General features: G+C 44.7%; 1 protein-coding gene across 5 annotated transcripts in view; it reads left to right on the top strand.

The window, feature by feature from the left end:
• The window catches only part of TSPAN14 (tetraspanin 14), a 449,587-nt gene that overhangs the window by 340,685 nt on the left and 88,207 nt on the right, over positions 1-20,695 (top strand). For all 5 annotated transcript variants that reach the window (XM_069610831.1, XM_069610832.1, XM_069610829.1 and 2 more), the window contains 2 exons: positions 9,616-9,663; positions 19,873-19,989. In XM_069610831.1, coding sequence (XP_069466932.1) covers positions 9,616-9,663; positions 19,873-19,989 — 165 coding nt within the window. The remainder of the gene's footprint in view (positions 1-9,615; positions 9,664-19,872; positions 19,990-20,695) is intronic.

The raw sequence follows: 20,695 nt of genomic DNA, 5'->3' as shown, positions 1-20,695 counted from the left end.
TACCTAGTTCACGTAATTTCACTGACCTCTCCACGCTCTAACCAGGTTTTTCATACATTACTAGTCCTTTCCAAGATCGCAGACTGCTTTTCTTCGCATCTCCCATCTCATTAGATGGCGACCCCGGGTGTCATAACAGGTGCTCGATCACAACATTAGAGCTCCGCGCGTGTAACCACGACACTGAGGATCTGCAAGATTCTGCTATTCAGTAGCATCCAATTGAGTCTCTCCTCCTGTAATTAGACAGCAGCCTCGATAGCTGTTGTCTCATACATTGCTCCACACTTATGTGCCATGCCATCACCTTGGTTATACCCAATCCGGGACAGCAGCACAGGCTTTACAGGTATAATCGTGGCGTTCATTCGATACAGGTGCATCACTCAGATGATTGGCCATCCAGCACTGGTTGTATTGGCGGCATTTCAGCTTGTTCAGATGCATCGCCCATATTGATAAGTCATCTAGAAGGACCCTTGGGTGCCCCCCCCTGACCGGCCAGGCGCTATACTCCTCATGCACTTTCAGTAAGTGCCTCTCACTTACCTCAGCCTTCGGACAGACAGGTTGTTTTTCTGTCAAACAGTAGAGAGGACGTTAGCAGTGATGGTTTCCCCCTCTTTCCGTCCTGTTTTCTACAGGTACTCACTGAATTTATAGTGCTCTTACACGCACTGACTTTAATACCACCTGCATGGTGGCATCAATGAACTTCCTGTGCAACTACATCAGAGTATGGTAAGGTGTTCCCCTTGGGATTACAGTTTAGCTACTTATAGAGCTTTATTTTATAGGTTCATCCCGGACACAGAACACCCAATGTAACACACATATTTTTCTTATAGATCTATACCACAATTGCTGTCCTAATGAAGGCCGTTCTACTTGGAGCTATCCAACTGCAAAAGGCTGAAACACTATTGTGTCGACTGTCTAATTGTACCAACCAGGCACAAAATGTTTGATGTTTAACTCTATATTCTATTACACTCCCTTTGAAATGCAAGGGCTTGTACGTTGTGAATCACTACACTATTGAAAAGTGGATCAATTTGTTCAGCACATTGTTTTGTTTGCTTTTGTTAGGAATGCGTTAGGTTTGCTATGGTTTCCTGTATGTTATGTTCATCAAATTGTCTGTATTAATACACAAAATGGCAGTTATTGCTCTAACCACCATCAAATTGTCAGTGTGTTGGGTTGCCCTGATCAATTGTTTATACAAATGGCCCCAAACCTACAGTTGGGGTACAATTGCCACTGGGCTGGGCCACAAGGATGCTCGGGGCGATGCCAAATGCTCTGCCCCCAGCCCACTGGACATGACTTCAGGACGTGCCCGGTAGTTAGTATAGGTAAGTTTATATCATTAAGCATTGAAATTCAGTGCCAAACTTTGTTGGGCATTATGGTTGAGATTCAAAACAAGAAAACCCCACAAATCTACCAGACACTTCCTAAAGCAACTATTACTTAGTCACTGCCGTGTAAGACTCATGAAATCATGTGTGCCAACATAAATGATAGGCATTATGAACGTGACAGGAAATCACTAGATTAATTGCAATGGATAAACAAGCAAAGCCTTTTTTCCACTTGTAAGAAACTGACCGCATGCTGCTCTATCCCACAACCAGCTTACCTCTTATACCTCCCCAGTTTCTCAAACCCGGTCATCCCTACGTGGCTTCCGGGCAGATTATTCCCACCCCCATTATACAATACATTATTTCATATTGTAGTCGGTCATTGATCTCTACTACCCGCCGATCCTTGCATAGCCAACATCCGGTTCACCTCGATCCCATCATCGACTTCCGGTCTTCTCAGATGAGGAGCATAGTTCTGCTTAAGAAGGCTACATTGTGAGGACTTGATTTAACTGGCAAAGTACAAAAATGGCAGCGGAGTGGCCTTTATCCAGTAACCCTAATTGTCCCAAAAGTGCTGAGCTCAGCGGTCGGTCTCCACTAGATTTGCAAGATAGCCAATACTCCAAGCATACATTCAACCAAAGTGTGCTAGGTTTTAAAGAAAAATAAACCTGCGGTTTATATGGGATCCTGTGTCACAGATGCCTCATAGAATAGAATATACCATAAATGCAATCAGACTGGTTTCCATTTTATTCATGTTAACCTCTCTGTCCGGTAAAATAAGTAAATTAGATCATGTTTATCACTTATTCTAACCAAGAGGGCTCCACCACTGACCGCATGTAACCATTGTTTTTTAAAAAATTGTATTAGCTGAAATTGAACAGCTTTTCAATATACAAAATTGTAATTCTTTAAAAATCTTACATTTCGACATAGACAAAAGTACAATTTAACGATTATTTACAATTCATCCATTTTACACAATCGTATATGTAGAAGAAGCACAAGAATTTCCAGAATATTCAAAATTTGCTATTAAACTAAACACAACCACTAAGTACATTAAAATTAAAAATTAAAAAAAGAAGTAAAAGTAAAATTCATTTGACATTCAATTCTTACAATAGGAGCGTGGAACATTCTTTCTTAGTATCAAGTCTAGACAAATATCTCTCGTTTCAAATAGTCAATTATCAACAACAAACTGTATAGTTCAATTCTTTAGAGATTGGATCTCATAAACATGGTTTTACGACCCCAACAAGGGAACACTTGAAGGGAACGCTTGAAGGGAACGCTCAGCTTGAATTTGTGCAAGACCCCTTGCTTGACAGATTTCCTAGTTTCAGAGACATTAAGAAATTAATCAATGCTATCTGTACAGTGCATTTGTTAGAACATAATAAGAAAGTCCAACGTGTATCTTGTTCAACCGTTTCTAAGATGGTAATTACAGTTGTGAAATGAGCTAATCTTAAAGTAGTTAACTCGGCACAGTAGCATACCAAGTGTTCTAATGATTCAACAGAATTGGGATCCAAACAGAATCTATAGAACTCTATATCCTTTGGGCTCAAATGTCTTCTGACTTGTACTTGGCAAGTAGGCCATAAGTCGAAGCGCACTCTCAAGAGGCCAGATCTTAATGCCACAGATGGAAATTTTAAAAGGTAAGCTTCAGGTGTTTTAACTGCTTTAGGCAAGAATCGGTGCTTAGGGATTTGGCGATACTTTAGACATTTGTGTCTCGTGTTGGTCCAATCCAGTGGATATATTAATTTTTTTGCCTTATCCGGATTTGTGACTAACATATAGATTGATAGGTTTACATTTGCTAAACAGGCTAGACTTTCACCAACCCACCTTTCTGCAAAACTCTCATCTGATAACATATAGTTGGCAATTACCTGTAGCATATTCGGTTGCTGATTTGCCAGCAGACCTTTACGAAACAATGAGCGACATCGCCATAAATAGGTGGCATGCATGGAAATTAGCCCCCGTTCATATCGCAGGCATGCACCTGTTACATACTGCTGTAGGGCGAGGACTGCCCTCCAGAATTTGGCTTCTAATCTATCAAGATTTAGTAGTTTACAATTCAGTAATGTTTCGACTCCATATAAAATGGGTGGAATTGCTTTCATAGTCCAATAGATGATTGCTGGTTTTATTGTAAATTTACCGTACCGGTGCAATATAATTTTTGTCTGCGATATGGCTGTGGACAATTTCGCTTCCATGCGCTCTACTTGGCCACGTGGCGTTAATGATCCTTCAGAAACCATTCCGAGGTAAATGGATGTGCTCACGATTTCTAGTGTCATTTGGTTTATAGTCCACTTTTATCTGTTCCTATGATTTCTATTAGCAACGTATGTTACATTCTGTGTTTTGTTAATGTTAACCACCAACTGATTTGTAACTAGATAAGAGTTGAATGCGCCAAGTAGATTCTGCGAACCTTTGAAATGAGCACTAGGTCATCTGCGTAGTTCAAATTAGTGATTTTTTTTCCATTGAGAACCGGGGCGTCAGATGATATGTGCAAGAATGAGATTCTTAGATCTTGTATAAAGTAATTAAGGATCGCTGCAGATAATAAGCAGCATTGCTTTAAGCCACAAGCTGTCTTGATAGGAGCTGTTAATAATCCTTCCAAAGTTAGTCTTATACGGATAGATGTATCAGCATGAAATGCGTGAATGATATCCCGAAGGACTGGAGGGCAGCCGTCTTTTTAATTTCATCATAAGGACACGGGAGACAGTGTCAAATGCTGCGTGTAGATCTACAAACGCAAAATAGCCAGATTGCTTATGCATCTGGCATTGAGCTTTTATTGCATTGAGTGATAGGAGATTAACACAGGTACCTAGACATGCGACGAATCCTGTTTGTTGCTGGTCTCTCATGCCACAGGATTTCGTCCATACGTTAAATTAGCCCAACACCAATTCTGCAAAAAGCTTCCCCGGAGCATCTAATAAAGCAATCGGGCGGTAATTTCGCAGGTTTGTACGGTAGCCTTTCTTATATATAGGCATTGTTAGTGATGTAATCAAGGATGCCAGTAGTTTGCGATATACCATAACTTGTTGGAAGATGGCATGGAGGATCTTAGCCCAGAGCTTCAGATTTTCTTTAAAAGTTATTTTATGCAGGCCATCCGGGCCAGCAGCTCTGGAGGAGCTTAGATTTAATATCAGCTCTTCAAGTAATGACGGCGAACAGTGGATATTCCAAGCAGTAGTTGTTTGTATCCTGTACACTTCCGCTCCAAAGTTTGGGTCCTTGTACAGATTTGACTAGTGAATCACCCAGGCTTCTTCCGATACCGCTCCGGTTTGGACATGTGCTTGAAACAAGCTTGTGCAATAGTTAAGTTATCTCAACTTCGGCTGAGTTTTTAGAGCGAATGGAGTTGAGCATGCGTTCACTATCATGCTGGAATACCAAGGCACGTCGACTACGTATCCAATTTAGATATTTACATTTATCAGCTCTTAATGCCTGACTAGGGTTGGTATTATTCAAGGCTATTATTAGTCTCTTCTCTTTACGATATTGCGATTTACGCAATTTAATTTCAGGATAGAAAGCGTGCTTATGAAATTTACTGTTCGGATTTGGAACAATCGTGTTTTTAAAAGGTTCTAGGAAGTCGATATGATTGATAAAATTATGGGAATTGGCAGATCTATGGAAGTTTTCCCATGCAATAGATTTCCTTAGGACCATTTTAAACGATTTTTAGAATTGTTAACCTCTAGATGTTGTTTCATCCATTCATTAACTGAATTTTCAGTTGACCAGTTGAGCTGCAAGGAGAGAAGGTGATGATCACTTTGTGACTGAGGAATTATTTCGAATAGGAGAATTCTGCTAAACCGGTGTTTTACATAGATGTAATCAATGGTGCTTTGACTTGAGTCGCGCTGCCAAGTATGCTTTTGCGGGTGTATCTTCAACCGCACCATTTACCATTCTAAAGTTCCTATCAGTCATAAGGTTGGACCAAGTAGAGACGGCCTTTATCTTGATTTTCGTGCTGGAAGATGAACAATCTAGGTTTAAATCACCAGCTATGATGGTTTCCGTAATGCCATTGGTTACTGATATTAAATCTAATAGCACGGTTAGGCCTTCAAAAAAGGCTTCATCAGTTAGTCCTGCCGGGTTACGATAAATGTTTATAAATGCTATCACATGATTTAAGCACGTGATTTTCACCAGCTGAATGAAGATGTTAATGTTTCTCAAGGCCTCCACTTTTAAAGCGATGTTTCTTATTAACAGCTACTAATAGGCCCAACGAAGGCCGTCCACGCGTTCCAACTTTTGCTGATAGGAGTACAGTATCAGTTATCCCATATAGGGGGTTCGACATACCAGGTCTCTTGTAGAGCAATTACTGCATATTGTTCCAATAGTGATTTCATTGAGGTTTGTAGATGATTGTGACCTCGAGTGTTCCAACACGCAACCTTAAAAGGATATGTCCGAATAACACTTGGTGGTTAATTCTTACCAGTGTGCATGTCTTCACGTAGGCTTGTGTATATCCGATTTTGATGATTAAGTGCTTCATCACGCTTATTCAGGATCCTGAGCAAGCAGAAATCCCATGTCGAACAGAGACATTTTTGCCATCCATATCACATTTAACACAATGCCCGAGGGGTATCCATAGCCTCACAATCGAAGTGGTAACGCCCGAGATGTATTCTACCTGGGCGATGTCGTGTGACATCAGATTTTCAAGTTTCACGACATCATCAAATATATTTAGCACACTTTGTCTATTTAAATTGTATGAGGCATAAGGTCCCTCGCGGCATTTTAGGATTAATGAATGGAAATCAGAGTCTGAGGAGATTATATGTCGAGATACATTACTACTAGAATTTTTATCCTTATTGAGCGAAGAGATGTCGTCAGCTTCCAGTCTATATTTTGGATTTCGAGCGCTGTGTCTGGCAACATGTGGTGTTGTATTCTGACGGGCGTTTGCTGGTCTGGCTACTATATTTGCTTGATCTGTCACTGGGCTGGACCAAGATACAGATTTCGTTGTGTCTACAACATTTCTTTGGTTGGTCACCTTTGCCAAGACCCTGTTCATCCAAATAAGAGTCCAATGCCTTGCGCATTTCGCTCAGCATTGTTGCTATCTGTGGATTGACTTCATTTAAGCCAGACGCCCCCAAGGAACTGGTTGTAGGCGCTAATACAGAATGTTGCATTGGGGGCTCTTGCATGTTTACATCACCACGTTCGATCTCTTCAACCAGATCATGAAGCGACTCATGTACAGTCGGGTAATTACAAGAAGCCAGGCAGTCAGGCACTAATGGAACACTAGACCTTTGCTCTGGGGCCACCTGATTGCAAGGTTGAGCACCTGGTGCCTTGACGCTGGCTGTTGTAATTTTTTTAAAAAAAAATTGTGACACTTTTACAGCTCTTACAGGTGACATATTCCTTGTTTTTCTAGTTAATGCCACTCTGGTGCTCTTTTTTTTCCATAGGAATGGTAGCCTCATTGTGTATTGGGGCAACACCTCCTGATGGGTTAGCTTGATCGCCAACAGTTGCAGGTTCAGCTGATGTAGAATCCTGCACACTGATCCAAGAGGTGTTAACCGTAGGTGGACGGGGAGGAATCAGTCCTTCAGATCTTGGTGTAATTCTGTGAGTAATTACTGGTAGCACAGGCTGGGGTCCATCTACAAATGGGGCCTCTTGCTGTGCTGCAGGGCATCTGTTTGATTTATCGCACACTTTTTCAGAATTCATGTGAGTGAAAGTTTTAAGACAATTTCTCATATTTTGAGACCATAGCAACAAATCATCTAACTTTGACTCTTGTTTAGATATTTTAGCGTCTAAGGATTCAAACAGTTTAAACATGGACATAAGCATAGTGTTAATAGCAGCCAATGCAGTCTGTAATAGCTGGGGTTGGCCATCTGGATTGTCAGACAAGGGTCGCGCCATTGGACGGCGCGGGGTAGGCTGGACATAGGAGAATGCCGATATTGAGTGAGCAATTGATATGCCACCAGTCGACACATTTCTTGGATTATTTTGCGAGCTGCGGATAGATATCAGTGATTCGCACTTGCTCGCATACAGGGAGACTTCTTGTTTGTCTGTGTCATCAACTGACGACACCGTGGATAAAGTGCTATTAATTTTGCATTCTTGAATTCGGGAAGGAATATGGGCCGGAGAGTCTAGCATATTATCAGAAAGCACCGGTGGAACCGTTAATCCCTCCACTCTCCCCACGTTATAGTGGTGTATTGTTGTGCCATCATTGCCATGTAAACTGGGTGTGTTTAAAAAAAAAAAATGGTCTTTCAGCTTAGTAAGTTGTTTTGGAGTGGATAGACCGTGGGGGTTAAATGCAGTGGCACACCCACCACCAGTCAAACGCGGTCTTGGGGAGAGAACAATTGATTTGAGAAACAACAATTTTTTTTAAAGATTGCTTTTGTTTTTCTTCAGTGCTGTTGCTCAAGCCGACCGCTGATGGCATGTCGGTTTTCAAAGAGTACAGACACCCGCGTACATTCATTATGTAAAGTTAAAAATCAAATCGAATTTAAAAAAACAAAAACAAACACCACCCCCTGCGACTTGGATCATGTACCTTTCAGTACCTGTCTCTAGGCGCCGGCCACTCGGCATAGCGGGTAAGCGGTACTCAATCCGGTACTCGCCCCTGTGCGCGCGCGCGCTCTGCGCGTGTGCGTGCAATATGTAGGAAAGTTCAGACCCAGAGACGAGCCAATCGCTGCAATTCTAGGGCGGGACAATGCAGAGACAGGAAGTAGGAGTGTAAGACCCAGAAACGACTGCAATCACTAGGCAATCACTTTTCTGTGCGAAGTCCAAATCCAACAGGAGCAAGAGCAGCGGGTAAGCGGTACTCAATCCGGTACTCGCCCGTGTGCCCATTGTTCATACACAACCTGAGCAATTAAATTAGCTTATGAGTACTATCTCAAGCTCGTTTAGGTCACTTAAAATTAGATATGAAGATAAACACCAATAAAATGCCAAGGGATCTGGAACTATAATTTTGAAGATAATATTTTTCAAGTTACTCAGCAGGACGAAGCCCGCCACATGTATTTGTTTTATGACAACTGTGGCAGAGTTGTAATGTTGCTTTAGGATCACACAAGCGATGGTGGAATTTTGGGCAGTTTGACTGGTACTGTCTTGTGTCTATGCCCAGTGGCCTATGTCTCTGGGACCACATCCTTTGGAAATTCCACTGGCACCTCCTAGCTCCATAATGGTTTCAGACCCTTTGCCCAAGGCATGGAGTTTGGCTATGCTGTGGGCAATTTAACAATGCAACAAGGTCCAATGGCTACTTTGCAACCATTAAAGGTCTGCAGGCCACTTGCCATGGCTTGTGGTGTATACCTTTGGCCATGGCTAGAGGAACATTGTCTGGGGGTGGCCTCCGACAGAGGCATAGCCAGGATTGTCTAACAAGTGGGGCCTGAAGCTAATGTAGTTGGACCCACCGCAGTGACGTTAACATCTGTAAATGCCCACCCTGCAATGCTTTACAGATTTGGGGTTGTCTTTACTGCTCTGCCTCAAATCTATCTACACCTATGGCTGTATATCATGGGCCCCATTTACTCAAGATAATTGTATTTTAAAATTAACTTAGCTCGACTAATGTTATTGGAAATTAATTTGTAAAATGTGTTGATTTTATGTTGCAATATACACTTTTATGGATTATCTGAAATAAGGTAATGAATCAAACTCAAGTGTTGAGACCCTATATTTATGCTACCATTTGAAGGAACCACAGGAAACTACAAGAAAAGTATTTTTGTTTTATATTTTGTGTTATAGTTTTGTAAACTCTCCTTGTGGTCTTCCTGCAGGGTTTCCATTTTAACCATCACTGCAGGTTCTTTCCTTTATAAATCTATGTATCTGCAGTGCACTTTTGCAGATACAAGGTGGACCTTTTGAAAACGTTTCTCCCAGTCAGAGATGCCGTTTTGACTTTTAAGGAGCATCAGTGCCTTGGATTTTTGCCTTCTTTCCTATTTGTCGTCTTGTATAGTTCCTTTGTGTCACCATCTGGCATCCATATGCCAAGGCTTTTGTTGTTTTAGTATGTTTTATTTGTTGTTTGTAGGCCACCTTAAATCCAAATTTGTAGTAATTGTTTACAATTTTTATTTTTCAGCAATCATCTGTTTTGAACACACAGTGTGGCTATGATGCACGAGTGCAAGTGAGTATATGTTGCCTACTTTTGTTTTAGATGTATGTACATTACGTGTTCACTACCATATGACTGCATTCAGTGGATGACTTCCAGCAAAGGTAGTGTTGAAAAACAAGTAGTTGCAGCTGTGCAAGATTAAACACAGTATATGGTGGGATTTACGAGCTCCAATACCAACATCACCTTTTCTTCATTTTTCAAGCTGCCTTATGGCTGTACATTATGCCACATGTAGGCGGATCATGGGAGACTCATTAATAGACTATTTTAATTGTGAGTAATGATTGGGCTTTGGTGACTGATTTTAGAGGTTGGACTCTGTTAGGCAAAGTTTGTATGCAGTACCCTTTGGGACCACTGCACACAACTAGGACTACAGGTGTAAGCAAAACCAACCTTTGGTATAAATCTGTACTACGCAGTTTACTGGTAGTGTTGCTGAGCAGCCAGGCTTGTCTAAAGAGGGAATGTGCGCTGTAAGGATGTTACATAGAGGTCTATAATTACAAGTATTCAAACAAACTTGCACTCAAGGTTTCTTGGTAAAACACTTATTTATTTCACAGTCAGTTATAAAACATTCACTAGAAGGAGGCAATCTATATCACACAAAAATATACTTCAGTACTTCACACTATCAGTTTCTGAGGCATTTAGACTACTTTGAAGCAGGAGCAAAATGGCATAGGTTAGTAAAGAATATTAGTTACTCTTAGACAGTGCAATTAGTTTGAGTTCACCAGAGGAGTCAATTAAATGCAATAAGTTAGGCCAAAGTCAATGGGCTAATGTCTTGTATAGGATAGGCAGTTCTGGTAGTTAAACGGAAAAGTCTTTGCCAAAGTTCTCAGAAGTAGTTTGTAAAAGAAAGATTAACATGTTGGGTCACAAACGGACTATGCCTGCAAGTTGCCAAAGTTTCAAGCACTTTCGCAGTGAGAGGTAAGTTCTCTCGGTCAGGTTTTCACAGTACCTTACAATGAAGAAAAAGATGCAACTGAAGAGGTCTGTCCCTGAGCCTCAGTTGTGGGGACATGAGGTATGACGTCTGAGGACTCTTGCACTTCACGGTGACTGGTCAAAAAGCTGGCAAAGGCAAATCTTCAATTCCGGTAGCTGTAGACAAGCACACAAACTGGTGTTCCTCTCCCTGGTTATTCGGTTTCCTGCAGCACACTGAGGAAACCAGCTCAGAGAAAGGTATCCAGGTGGATTACGGGTCGAGTTGATTGGTCCTACCAACTCAAAGGCAGAAGTTGTCCTTGAAGGGCTTCTCTGTCGAGATGGACTTGGCGATTCGGGCCTGCAGCAGGGCTTCACCGGGCAAACCAACGCTCCACGAGTTGCAGCAGCTGTCCTCTTGCCGCTCGTCTTTGGTTCTTTCGTTCCAGTGGTCGACTCTGCCTGCCAAGCCAAGAGACTTGAATTTTATCCAGTTTCCTCCCATTCATTGCAGCCTAGCTGCCACTCACCCAGCAGGGTGGCTGTCCTTGCCGGAGAGTCAGCCAGCCAATTACGCCAGAGTGCATTTGGGTGTCCTAGGAGACTAAGCACAGGGAGTTTCGGCACCTCCCTCACTTCCTGCCCACCCCAGAAACTCGGGCACCAGAGGCGGTCTTCAGTCCTGAAGCCCGCCAAAGGCGTAGGAGCAAAGGGACCAAACCTAGTTTGGCGTGTAGAGACAAACTCTAGAAGGACCTTTCCAAAAAGAAATGGTGAAAAAAGACCGGGACCAGTTCAAACAAAGGGGCCTCAGACGCCATCTTGAAAAACATGGCTCCCGCGATTTAACGCTACCGGTGTTCGCGGTCGTGAACAATCTGCCACCAGCCATTTCGAGAGGAAAGGGTAGCATTTGACTGCTACTTGAGTTTCTAGACATAGGGGATACTAAGTAACCCCTTCAGCACGCTATTGTAAGATGGGGTGTGCTGGTTCTAGGAATTTGAAAATACTAGTAAAGTCAATTTCACTTTACTTTCTCTGGGAAACGGTAGGTTATCCCAGAGAAGTTATTTAAACCTTGGGACAGCCTAAAACGCTTCCCTGCGTCACTGCACTGAGGGTGCTTTGTAACACAAATGAAAAGATGCCTATGGAGTTGTCTAAAACTCCACAATCAAAGAACAAAAGAGTAAAACTCATTCAAAATACATGAGTGGGAAGAAGGCTCACACACTCTCCAGGTAAAGAAATCAAGTCCTCAAAATCCAGCAAAGTTGCTGGGGGTCTCTAAGGTGAAGGGAATTTGCACATTTATGAGAATTCTCCCTAACAGACTCTAATTGAAAGTGACCACTATCCTTCAGCAATTAAAATGCAAGGAGGATGGTTGGGCACAGGAAATGCCAATGACCCATCTTATGCTCAGCAGATCCGTATTATGGGACATGCTTGTAAAACAATTAAATGGGCCAATTTGATGCACCAGGATATTAAGCTTTTCATCTATAATGCCATTCTGGATAACCTGGTAACTATTGGCAGAGAAGGAGCTACATGCGGATTCTGGGTGAGTTTGAGAAGCTCAAGGGTAATTTGACACCACATATAATACTGCCAGCGGAAATGATACGCTGTGCTTTTAATTCTAAGCACAGCGTTTGATTCCGTCTCTTGAAGTTCTATGGAAATTTTTGGAATGAAGAAAAGCACTCCCTCCTTTGGTCGCGATAGTCAGGACGCTCTATACAAATTCTACGGCAACAGTTTGATATGGTCTTGTGGGTGAGGCGACCAATCCATTTAAAGTTAATAAAGGTGTCGGACAGGGATGGGTCCTGGCTCAACTTCTTTTTAATGTATACATACAGGAAATTATAGACACCCTGTTTAAAGAATGCCAGAACTGCCCCAAAATGTCTGACAAGAAATATCCTGTAGTTTTCTATGCAGAAGATGCAGTCGTACTCTCTAATACGCTCCAGGTGTTGAATCAAACACAGATTATCTTTTTGACAAAGAGAAAAGAGCTGTCGCTAGAGCTTAACAATGGGAAAACTAAAGTAATGGTTTTCAAACCAAAGTTTGTAAAGTAGCCTCCTCACTATCAAGGCGATTGGTGTTCCCATGCAGCAGGTTGGGTTCTTCGACTACCAGGGAGTCCGGTTCCATGAGACCGGTGGCTGGATCCGTGAGGTGGAAAAGTTGGGAATAACACTGGGTGAAATCTAGTGGGGCAATAAGCTTTTCGTACACGACATGCAAGCAGATCCGTGTCTCCAGCACTCAAACTTTACAAAAACTAGGCCTTTCCTGCACCCTCTATGGCTCGGAAATATGGAGGCATGATGCTTTTAGGAAACCTGGCTATCTGCGAATGTAAGTTGGGAAGTATGAGCAATTCTTTTTTTAAAAAGTGCCCCATCATCATTGGTATATTTAGAAGTTGATGCCACACCAGTATCGTTCCAGCTGGCCCTGAAACCTGTTCTATACTGGCTAAAACAATGGAAAAACGAGGAGCTGGAGAGCTATCGGGAAGTGCTGCTGTATTTAATGGCATTGGCGGGAGGGAAAAAAGTTGAGCTGGGTACTTCGTGTTAAGAATACCCTGTAAGCACTTGATGTGGGCGAGCTTTTGGAAAATCATACAGCCTGCTCCAACCAATCTGTTAGGGATTTGAAAAAAATCTGTGAAAGACAGATCAAGTGCCCAATTAGTAACGAAAGCCCAGACCCTTAAGACTGGTAGAGAATATATTGAATTGGATTTGAAACCGTTATTTCTGAGAGATTTAGACCTAATCAACCCAGCATTTGAAAGATCTGTGTACTTGCGGATGAGGCTGGGAATATTTCTGGTAGCCTCATTTACAAAATCATGGAAGAGCGCAGAGGAGGAGAAATGTCCCATGTTTGTGGCAACATCTGAAACCCTGACCCACTTCTTATTGCTTTGCCCTAGCTCAATATCTTTAAGAAAGCTATACTTAAAACCAGTCCTGAGGGCTATGAGTAACCACTCTGTAGTGGAAACAGTATGATTCCTCAGACAACCAATGTGAACTCTGTCTTACACAGGGCCTGATTGCAGAGAAAGAGGGCCTTTAAATAGATTTTAAAGAGTTTTTTACCTTATGTTCCCAGGTATAGTAACACATTTATTAATGAAGGTGTTAAGTTCTGATGATTGTAAGTACTTGGTTTGAAGCTTCGAGTAAGGCTCTGTGTCCAGAGTTTTTATTTCTGCTGTTTTAACCTCAACATCATGTGTCTTAACTTATGTACCCATGTATTGTAACTCATTCGCTAAGGAATGTCTTAAGGTCTGATGTTTGGTTGTAAGAACATGCGCTGAGGCGCCGAGCAACGCTCTCCTCTGTCCTGAGCTTTTATTACCTTTTCGTTTTTTTAAAAAAAACTTTATTTATTTGATTTGACAACACATGGACAACCAGAGATGATCACAACGTAATCAACTAAATACATCTATGCACAATGCATACTTTACAGTACAGTGCTGGCATTTCGGTAACATCACAAAGGGGGGCGGGGTCTGGGAGGTGTCCCGGCACCGGGAGTGAGGGTCACAATTTACAGGGGCGCTATTGAGGGGAGAGGGCAGGAGTGGAGGCTACCGTGTCCGAGTTCAAGGTCATGGCTGACCTATAAGTAAGAAATCTCCGCCAAATGTCCCTCGGTCTTGAGCGCGGATGTTGCAATATACCCCACAACTACTCTGTATTGTGCGCCCATGTGACGGTCCTGAGCCACTGTGCATATGTGGGTGTTCTGGACTGAAGGCAGTTCATCAAGATGCAGCGTACAGCCAGTTCCATGCAGAGTCCAGCTAGCTTCCTTGAGTCGCGTCCCAATTGTGGAAAGTCGAGGAAGAGGCATCTGGCTGGTATGGGTCTATCGTGTGATCCAGTATGGCTGACAATGTGGAGCATATTTCGGTCCAGAATTGTGTAAGCCGTGGGCAGGACCAGATCATATGAATGTAGGGTGCTTGGTCAAAACACACCTAGGGCAGCAGGAAGGGAGCTCACTGAACATGCGGTGTAGTCTATCTGGAGTGTGGTGATATCTATGCAACACTTTAAATTGTATTAACTTAAAGCGGGAGTTATAGGAAACGGTGTGGGTGTGCGCGCACATTCGGGACCAGCGTTCATCAGTGAGCTCGATTACGAGGTCCTCTTCCCACCTTTGTCGCAGTTCAGTGAAGGAGGGGGCAGCTCTGGTCTGGAGTAGAGTGTAAAGTCTTGATATTTTCCCTTTAAAGGAATCGAAGCAGCACAGCTCTGCAATTATGGGCTCGTCTGGTGGGATCATAGGGAAGTTGGGATAGCTGGCTATGAGATTGTTCCGGAGCGATGTGTATTGCACCCAAGCTGATGGCTTCCGCTTGAGGGGAGGTAGAAGGTCCGCCCATTCAAGAAAGATGCCCTGCTCAAAGACATATCGGAGTGTCAAGAAGCCAGCATCAGCCCATCGGGATAGAGTGGATTGTGGGATGTTTGGGACATCAGGGAAGAAGTTCCAGAGCGGAAGGTCACCGTGGAAAGGGTATGGGGTGTCTACCAGTTTCCAGATCTTGGCGATAGCAAAGGATGTGCGGGTCAGCTGGGACAGGTTTGAGAATAAGGGAACCGATCCCTCGCGGTGGGGGGGTCTGTGGTGTTGAACCAGTGGGAAGCTAATTGGGACTGGGCTACCAACCAATACCTGACAAAGTCCGGGGCACCAAATGCGAATATTAGCGGGGAAAAGGGGCAGCACTGTCGTGTTCCTCTAGCTATCTGGAAGGGGGCGGAACATCTATCCTCGGTGCGGACCCTGGCAGATGGATTGGTGTATAGCAGTTTAACCCAGGTGCGAAAGTTGGGACCGAATTTGCATTTCGCAAAGACTCACCACAGATATTCCCATGACAGTCAAATGCCTTCTGCATGTCTAAGGTGGCCGCCACTGCCTGCACCTCTGGACCGATCCTGTTGATCACATTGAAAAGTCTCGATGGAGGATTCAAGTTCAGAGGCAAAGGGCTGATCGAGTAGCGCATGTGGCCCCACCCTTCACTGCCTCGTTGTATTGTAGTCATGGCCCAGTTCAAAGAGATAATCACTGGAGAGTGGTCAGATAGCAATCTAGGGAGGATCGCCAGGTGGGATAGGCTGCTAACCAATATGTCTGAAATAAGCCGCCTATCTATCCTAGAGTTTGAATCGTGCACTGAGGAATAGTAAGAGTATGAGCGAGAGTCCGGGTACATGAGACGCCAAGCATCCACAACCACAAGTCGTGGGAGCGTTGTCAGAATAGTATGGGCTGCCCTGGAAAGCTGGCGTGGTCTAGAGCCTGATGTGTCATGGTTGGTGTCAAGGATTGTATTAAAGACGCCACCCCATAAGATAGGAACCGGGGGATAACTCTCCAGCACAGAGGCCAGATGCAGGTAGAAATCTGGGTCGTCAATGTTCGGACCACAGATATTCAAAATGGCTACTTCTTGATTCTGCAGTCTGCCGTGGATTAGTATACATCTCCCCTGCGGGTCTATCCGTGAGTGACCGCATGTGAATTTAAGGCTTCTATGTATTAAAGAAAGGACACCTCGACTTTGGGTGGAATAATTGGTGTAATACCTCTGGGGCCCCCACTGTTTAGCAAAAGTTTTGCATTGCTCGGAGCGGGCGGGTCTCTTGTAAACAAAGGATTTTAATGCTGTGGCGTTCAGCATAAAGTTGTATTTGCTGCATATTTTTGTGATTACCCAGACCCCTCACATTCTTTCACGATGCCTGCCCCCAGACATCCGGAACAGGTCCTTCTGTCCAGAGTACAGGCACCCAAGAAGACACAGGAATTCCCCAAACCCCGCATAGGGGCTACATTGGTTCAGTGCTGGGGCTGTAGGCGCCAGGCTCATATTGCCAACTTTAAACTATGCAGGTTATCCTGCAAAGAACTCATGTACAGGCCATGAAGGGACTACTTTCCTTTAGGAAATGTTTTGCTGCTTGGGTGTGGTAATGGAATTTCTTACCTGGGGAACTACTTTTTTGATGCTATTTAAACCACGCCCGAAGAGCAGCACACGCTTCGCGTTATTCTGCATCTTAGCAGCGTAACGCTCACCGTGTCTGCAGTCCAGCATCCAGTCTACAGCCACACCCGTTTTGTGTCCGGAGCCGATCCTAGAGAAAAGGAAAGAGAAGGTTAGAACAAGGAGATTTCCATTTGGTCATCATCTTTTCCTGGAGCAGCCGCACCTGTGGATAAAGGAAAAAGACATTAAAATAAACCGTGTCACATTGCCAGCTGCAGCGCCGTGCCATACTCACCTGTCTTCGGAGTATCTCCATGACCCGGCGCAGCACCCGTTGAATCGCCGCCCGAAACATCAGCATCTGAAAAGACGAGAACAAACAAAAGGTGAGCGGGGTTCCGCCAAAGACATTCTTTTACTTACTGCAAGACAGATACTCGGCATGGACTTGGGGTGCACTGATTGGGCCTCGTTAGTGCCATCGCCGCGGTTGAGGATCAACCCAGGAAATGTTTGTCCATGAATTTTGAGGCCTCCTCTGGGATCGTAAAGAAGAATGTCTGATGCAAGTGTTCGATTCTTAGTTTGGTGGGGCATAGCATGGAGTATTTGACCCCTTGATCTCGAAGCCTTTTCTTTACCGCCACAAAGGTTTTGCGTTCCTGTTACACTGCCACAGAGAAATCAGGGTAAAGATGGATCCTTGCAGCGCCTAGACGCAGCTCACCCTTGATTCGAGCCACTCTCAGGAGAGCATCTCGATCACAGAAATTTAAGATTCTGGCTATGATGCGGCGTGGGGGTGCGCCAGGCCTTGGTTTTGCAGCAAAGGAACGGTGGGCTCTTTCCACTGCGAACTGCAGGGATAGTTTCAGAGAGTCTAAGAGTGACATCAGCATGTGTTCCACAAAGTCTTCCATTGGCTCGTTTATATTGTCCTCGAACACCCCGACAATGCGTAAATTATTGCGTCTCAACCGGGATTCTAATTCATCATTCTTTTTCTGCACCGCCAGCATCTGAGTGGAGAGTGAGGATACCGTGGCCCGCAGGGAACCCAGCTCATCTTCAGTGGCTCCCACTCTGGTTTCTATCTCTGCTACACGGCCATCAGTCTTCTCGATGTGTCTTTATAGATGAGATGGTGCCATTCATATCATCAAGCTTTGAGTGTAACGTGGTTAACCCCTCCCGAATATATTGTAGCATCTTCTGCGAGTCATCCGGGCCAGCGTGGACGATGTTGCTGGTGTCTCCTCCAGTGTTTCGGCTGTTGATTTAGCTGGGGGTTTTGCAAACATATTCAGGGAGCTCTGTTTCTTCCCGGCGCCCGCCCCTTTGGTAATGGTGTCGGTGGAGAGAGGCTCTGGGAGTGTAAGCAGGTGTGGGCGGCTAAGGATGTCAGTTATTGCCACTCCAGATGTCGCAGGGTAAACCAAGGCACCCTGGATTGCCAGCCAGGAGGGCCACGTAGGGACCCCTCAGGTTTGTTTTGTCCTTAGTTCTTCCAGGGGGCTGTAGGATCACAGCAGTGGAGGCCTTTGCCCACATGCCACTCGCTGAGGGGCTAGTGCCAATTTGTAGGGGTGGAAAAACCTGTTTAGTTGTGTGCAGGATAGGCAGCTGATCTGATATCAGGCGGGTGCTGTGGGTGCAACACGAGGGGCAGAGGCATCCAGTAGGGTATCAGGTCTGAGGGTCCAATTTAATTTATGCCAAGATGTCAGATCCTGGCACCTTCCTCAGCTGAGGTGCTCAATAATAGTGTTCAATTGCCCTCACGCGGGGGCAAAATGCTCAGTGTCAATGGGTATTGAGTGGCGGGGGGAGGGCCCCCACTGATTGGACCCCCAAGCGAAGAGAAGGGCCACTCCCAGCAGCGTGCGCGGGGACGATCTATGGCCACTAGTATTTATTGCTGATCCAATCGACAACCCCACATCATCGTGGGATGGTGGCAATTGAGGGCGCCACCCAGCGCGGGTCAAGGTCTGTGATTTTCCCCCCCCCAGCCCCTACCATGTCTTCAATTCTGTGTTCCATCTTCCAGCAATGAGTGGGGCGATGGACGGGAGGTCGGCGCGGGCCCCACCCAGCCGCCACGGGCCTCCTGCAGTGTCACAGCCCAGCACCGGGCCCGTGCGCAGGGCCGTCGGGGAAGAAACAGGATCCTGATGTAGGAGTTCTGGAGGCCAGCGGCAGCCCGGCGCCTCAGTCGCAGGCCCGCAAGGCCAGTGTCAGCCCGGATTGGGATCACATTCCGCTAGCAGCGCGGGTCGAGGTGCCCCTTCCCTACGCAGGCCGCCGAGCCGCAGCGCGCGGCAGATAAGCCGCGCCTCCCGGAGTAGCAATGCAGGGAGAGCCGACGGGCTCCCCTGCTGGCAGTAGCCGCACTGTATCTTCACCGCCGGATGTCCTCGGCGAAACGCGGTCTAGCCGGTTCAGGCACTGGATGTACGTCCACGGTTTGCAGGGCAGCAAGGAAGGAAAGTTCAGTTATAAACCAGTAATTTTTGATGAAGAGTTCACCCCAGTCCGGAGCTCGGCACCTATGCTGCCAGTTCCATCGGGTGCAGCAGCGCCCCCCTTACCTTTTTATGTTAGACTCCCAAGAATCAAATTTGTAATTTTACTGAGAATTCTATGTTTAATTTATACTTGTTGTTTGAAGTTTTTATAAATAAATAAAATGTTTTGGTGGCGATTATGCCACATGACTGCCATCCTCTGAAGTCTGCATTGTGACAAAAGCAGTTCTAGAAACCTCTGTGTTCTTCTATGTCTTTGCCATGATGTGGCCTCCTGTGTAGAGCACCAATTGAAAAGAATAAACTTCTGGGCTTCAATCAAGCTTTGCCTTTCAGAGGCGCAGACCTCTTGGGAGATATGCCAGTTGTAAACCATGGCCCGTGGTGTTTCCAGGTCAGTGTGTGTTTTCCATGCTGACATTGATGAAGTTAACATGAGTCTGGGAGGGAGATATTTCGGTTGTGAAACCACCCTCAAATTCCTTAAGTTTCTACAGTAGAAGTTTGCAGACGGGCATCACATCCCACCCAGACAGTATTTCATGGGGGTGGGGGGGATGTTAAACCAATTTGTACTGATTGACTTGTCATGTTTTTTAATTTACAAGATGCCTGTGCATAGCTTTCTTGGCAATGATGGGTTTCATTGATCTGTGTAACTTTAAAAATTTACTTTGTTTACTTCCTTAGGGCATTGTGAGAAGTACCCCAATTTACGAGAAAGGGTGCATTCCTGTTCTGGAAGGTTGGTTACCCAGAAATATCTATATTGTTGCCGGTGTCTTCCTGGGAATCTCGCTATTGCAGGTCAGCAAAGTTAAGGAATCCTTTTTTTATTGCTGCAATAATTTAGTAAAGCATGATTTTCCGAGTTTCTGGCATGTCTTGCCTGGAATTTAGTTGAATATATGTAATGATGCTGAGCAAAATGCTTGATCTTTAAAAGTGCAATTGCCTTTGTGTGACCTGCATTTGCATATTATGCCTTTTTGGCCAGCCTTTGCTGGGGAAGACAGCCTGCACACGGTTCTTTGCCAGGTCTTCTTGCTGCTTTGCCTTACCAAGTGCCATGCATTTTCAGATCTTTTTTCTGATGTCTACTTTCCTCACTACATTTCAGGGTTTAGCCCTGTTCCTGTCCCCCTCTTAATTAGTCCGTTCCTTCTTCTGTTTTGCCTCAATGAGACATACCCTCTTTTTAACCTTGGTTTCTTTGACTGCACACCCTTCTCCATTTCCTGTATTTGTGACAGTCACATACACGTTGACCTCCCACCCACAAAAAAGCCTATACCTGTTTCCTTCTACTCAGCTGCCACACACTCATACTGTGCTTCTTCCTCAGCCTGGAGAGACTTTGCAAATGTACTGTGCTGTTGAGAACTGTGCTTCCTTCACTGCTTATTGAGAACAATGGGCAGTCAGTTGACGATTGAGTGTTTTCCTCTCGCCCAGGCGCGGTATGAAGATTTGGCGAGCTGCAAGTCGCAGATCCCGAGCTAGTATTTAGTAT

Source organism: Ambystoma mexicanum, chromosome 8 (genome assembly GCF_040938575.1).
Source record: "Ambystoma mexicanum isolate Mex_15411 chromosome 8, UKY_AmexF1_1, whole genome shotgun sequence".
NCBI lineage: Eukaryota > Metazoa > Chordata > Amphibia > Caudata > Ambystomatidae > Ambystoma > Ambystoma mexicanum.
Note: the sequence above shows the minus strand (reverse complement) of the source record. Positions and strands in the feature narration are given on the sequence as shown.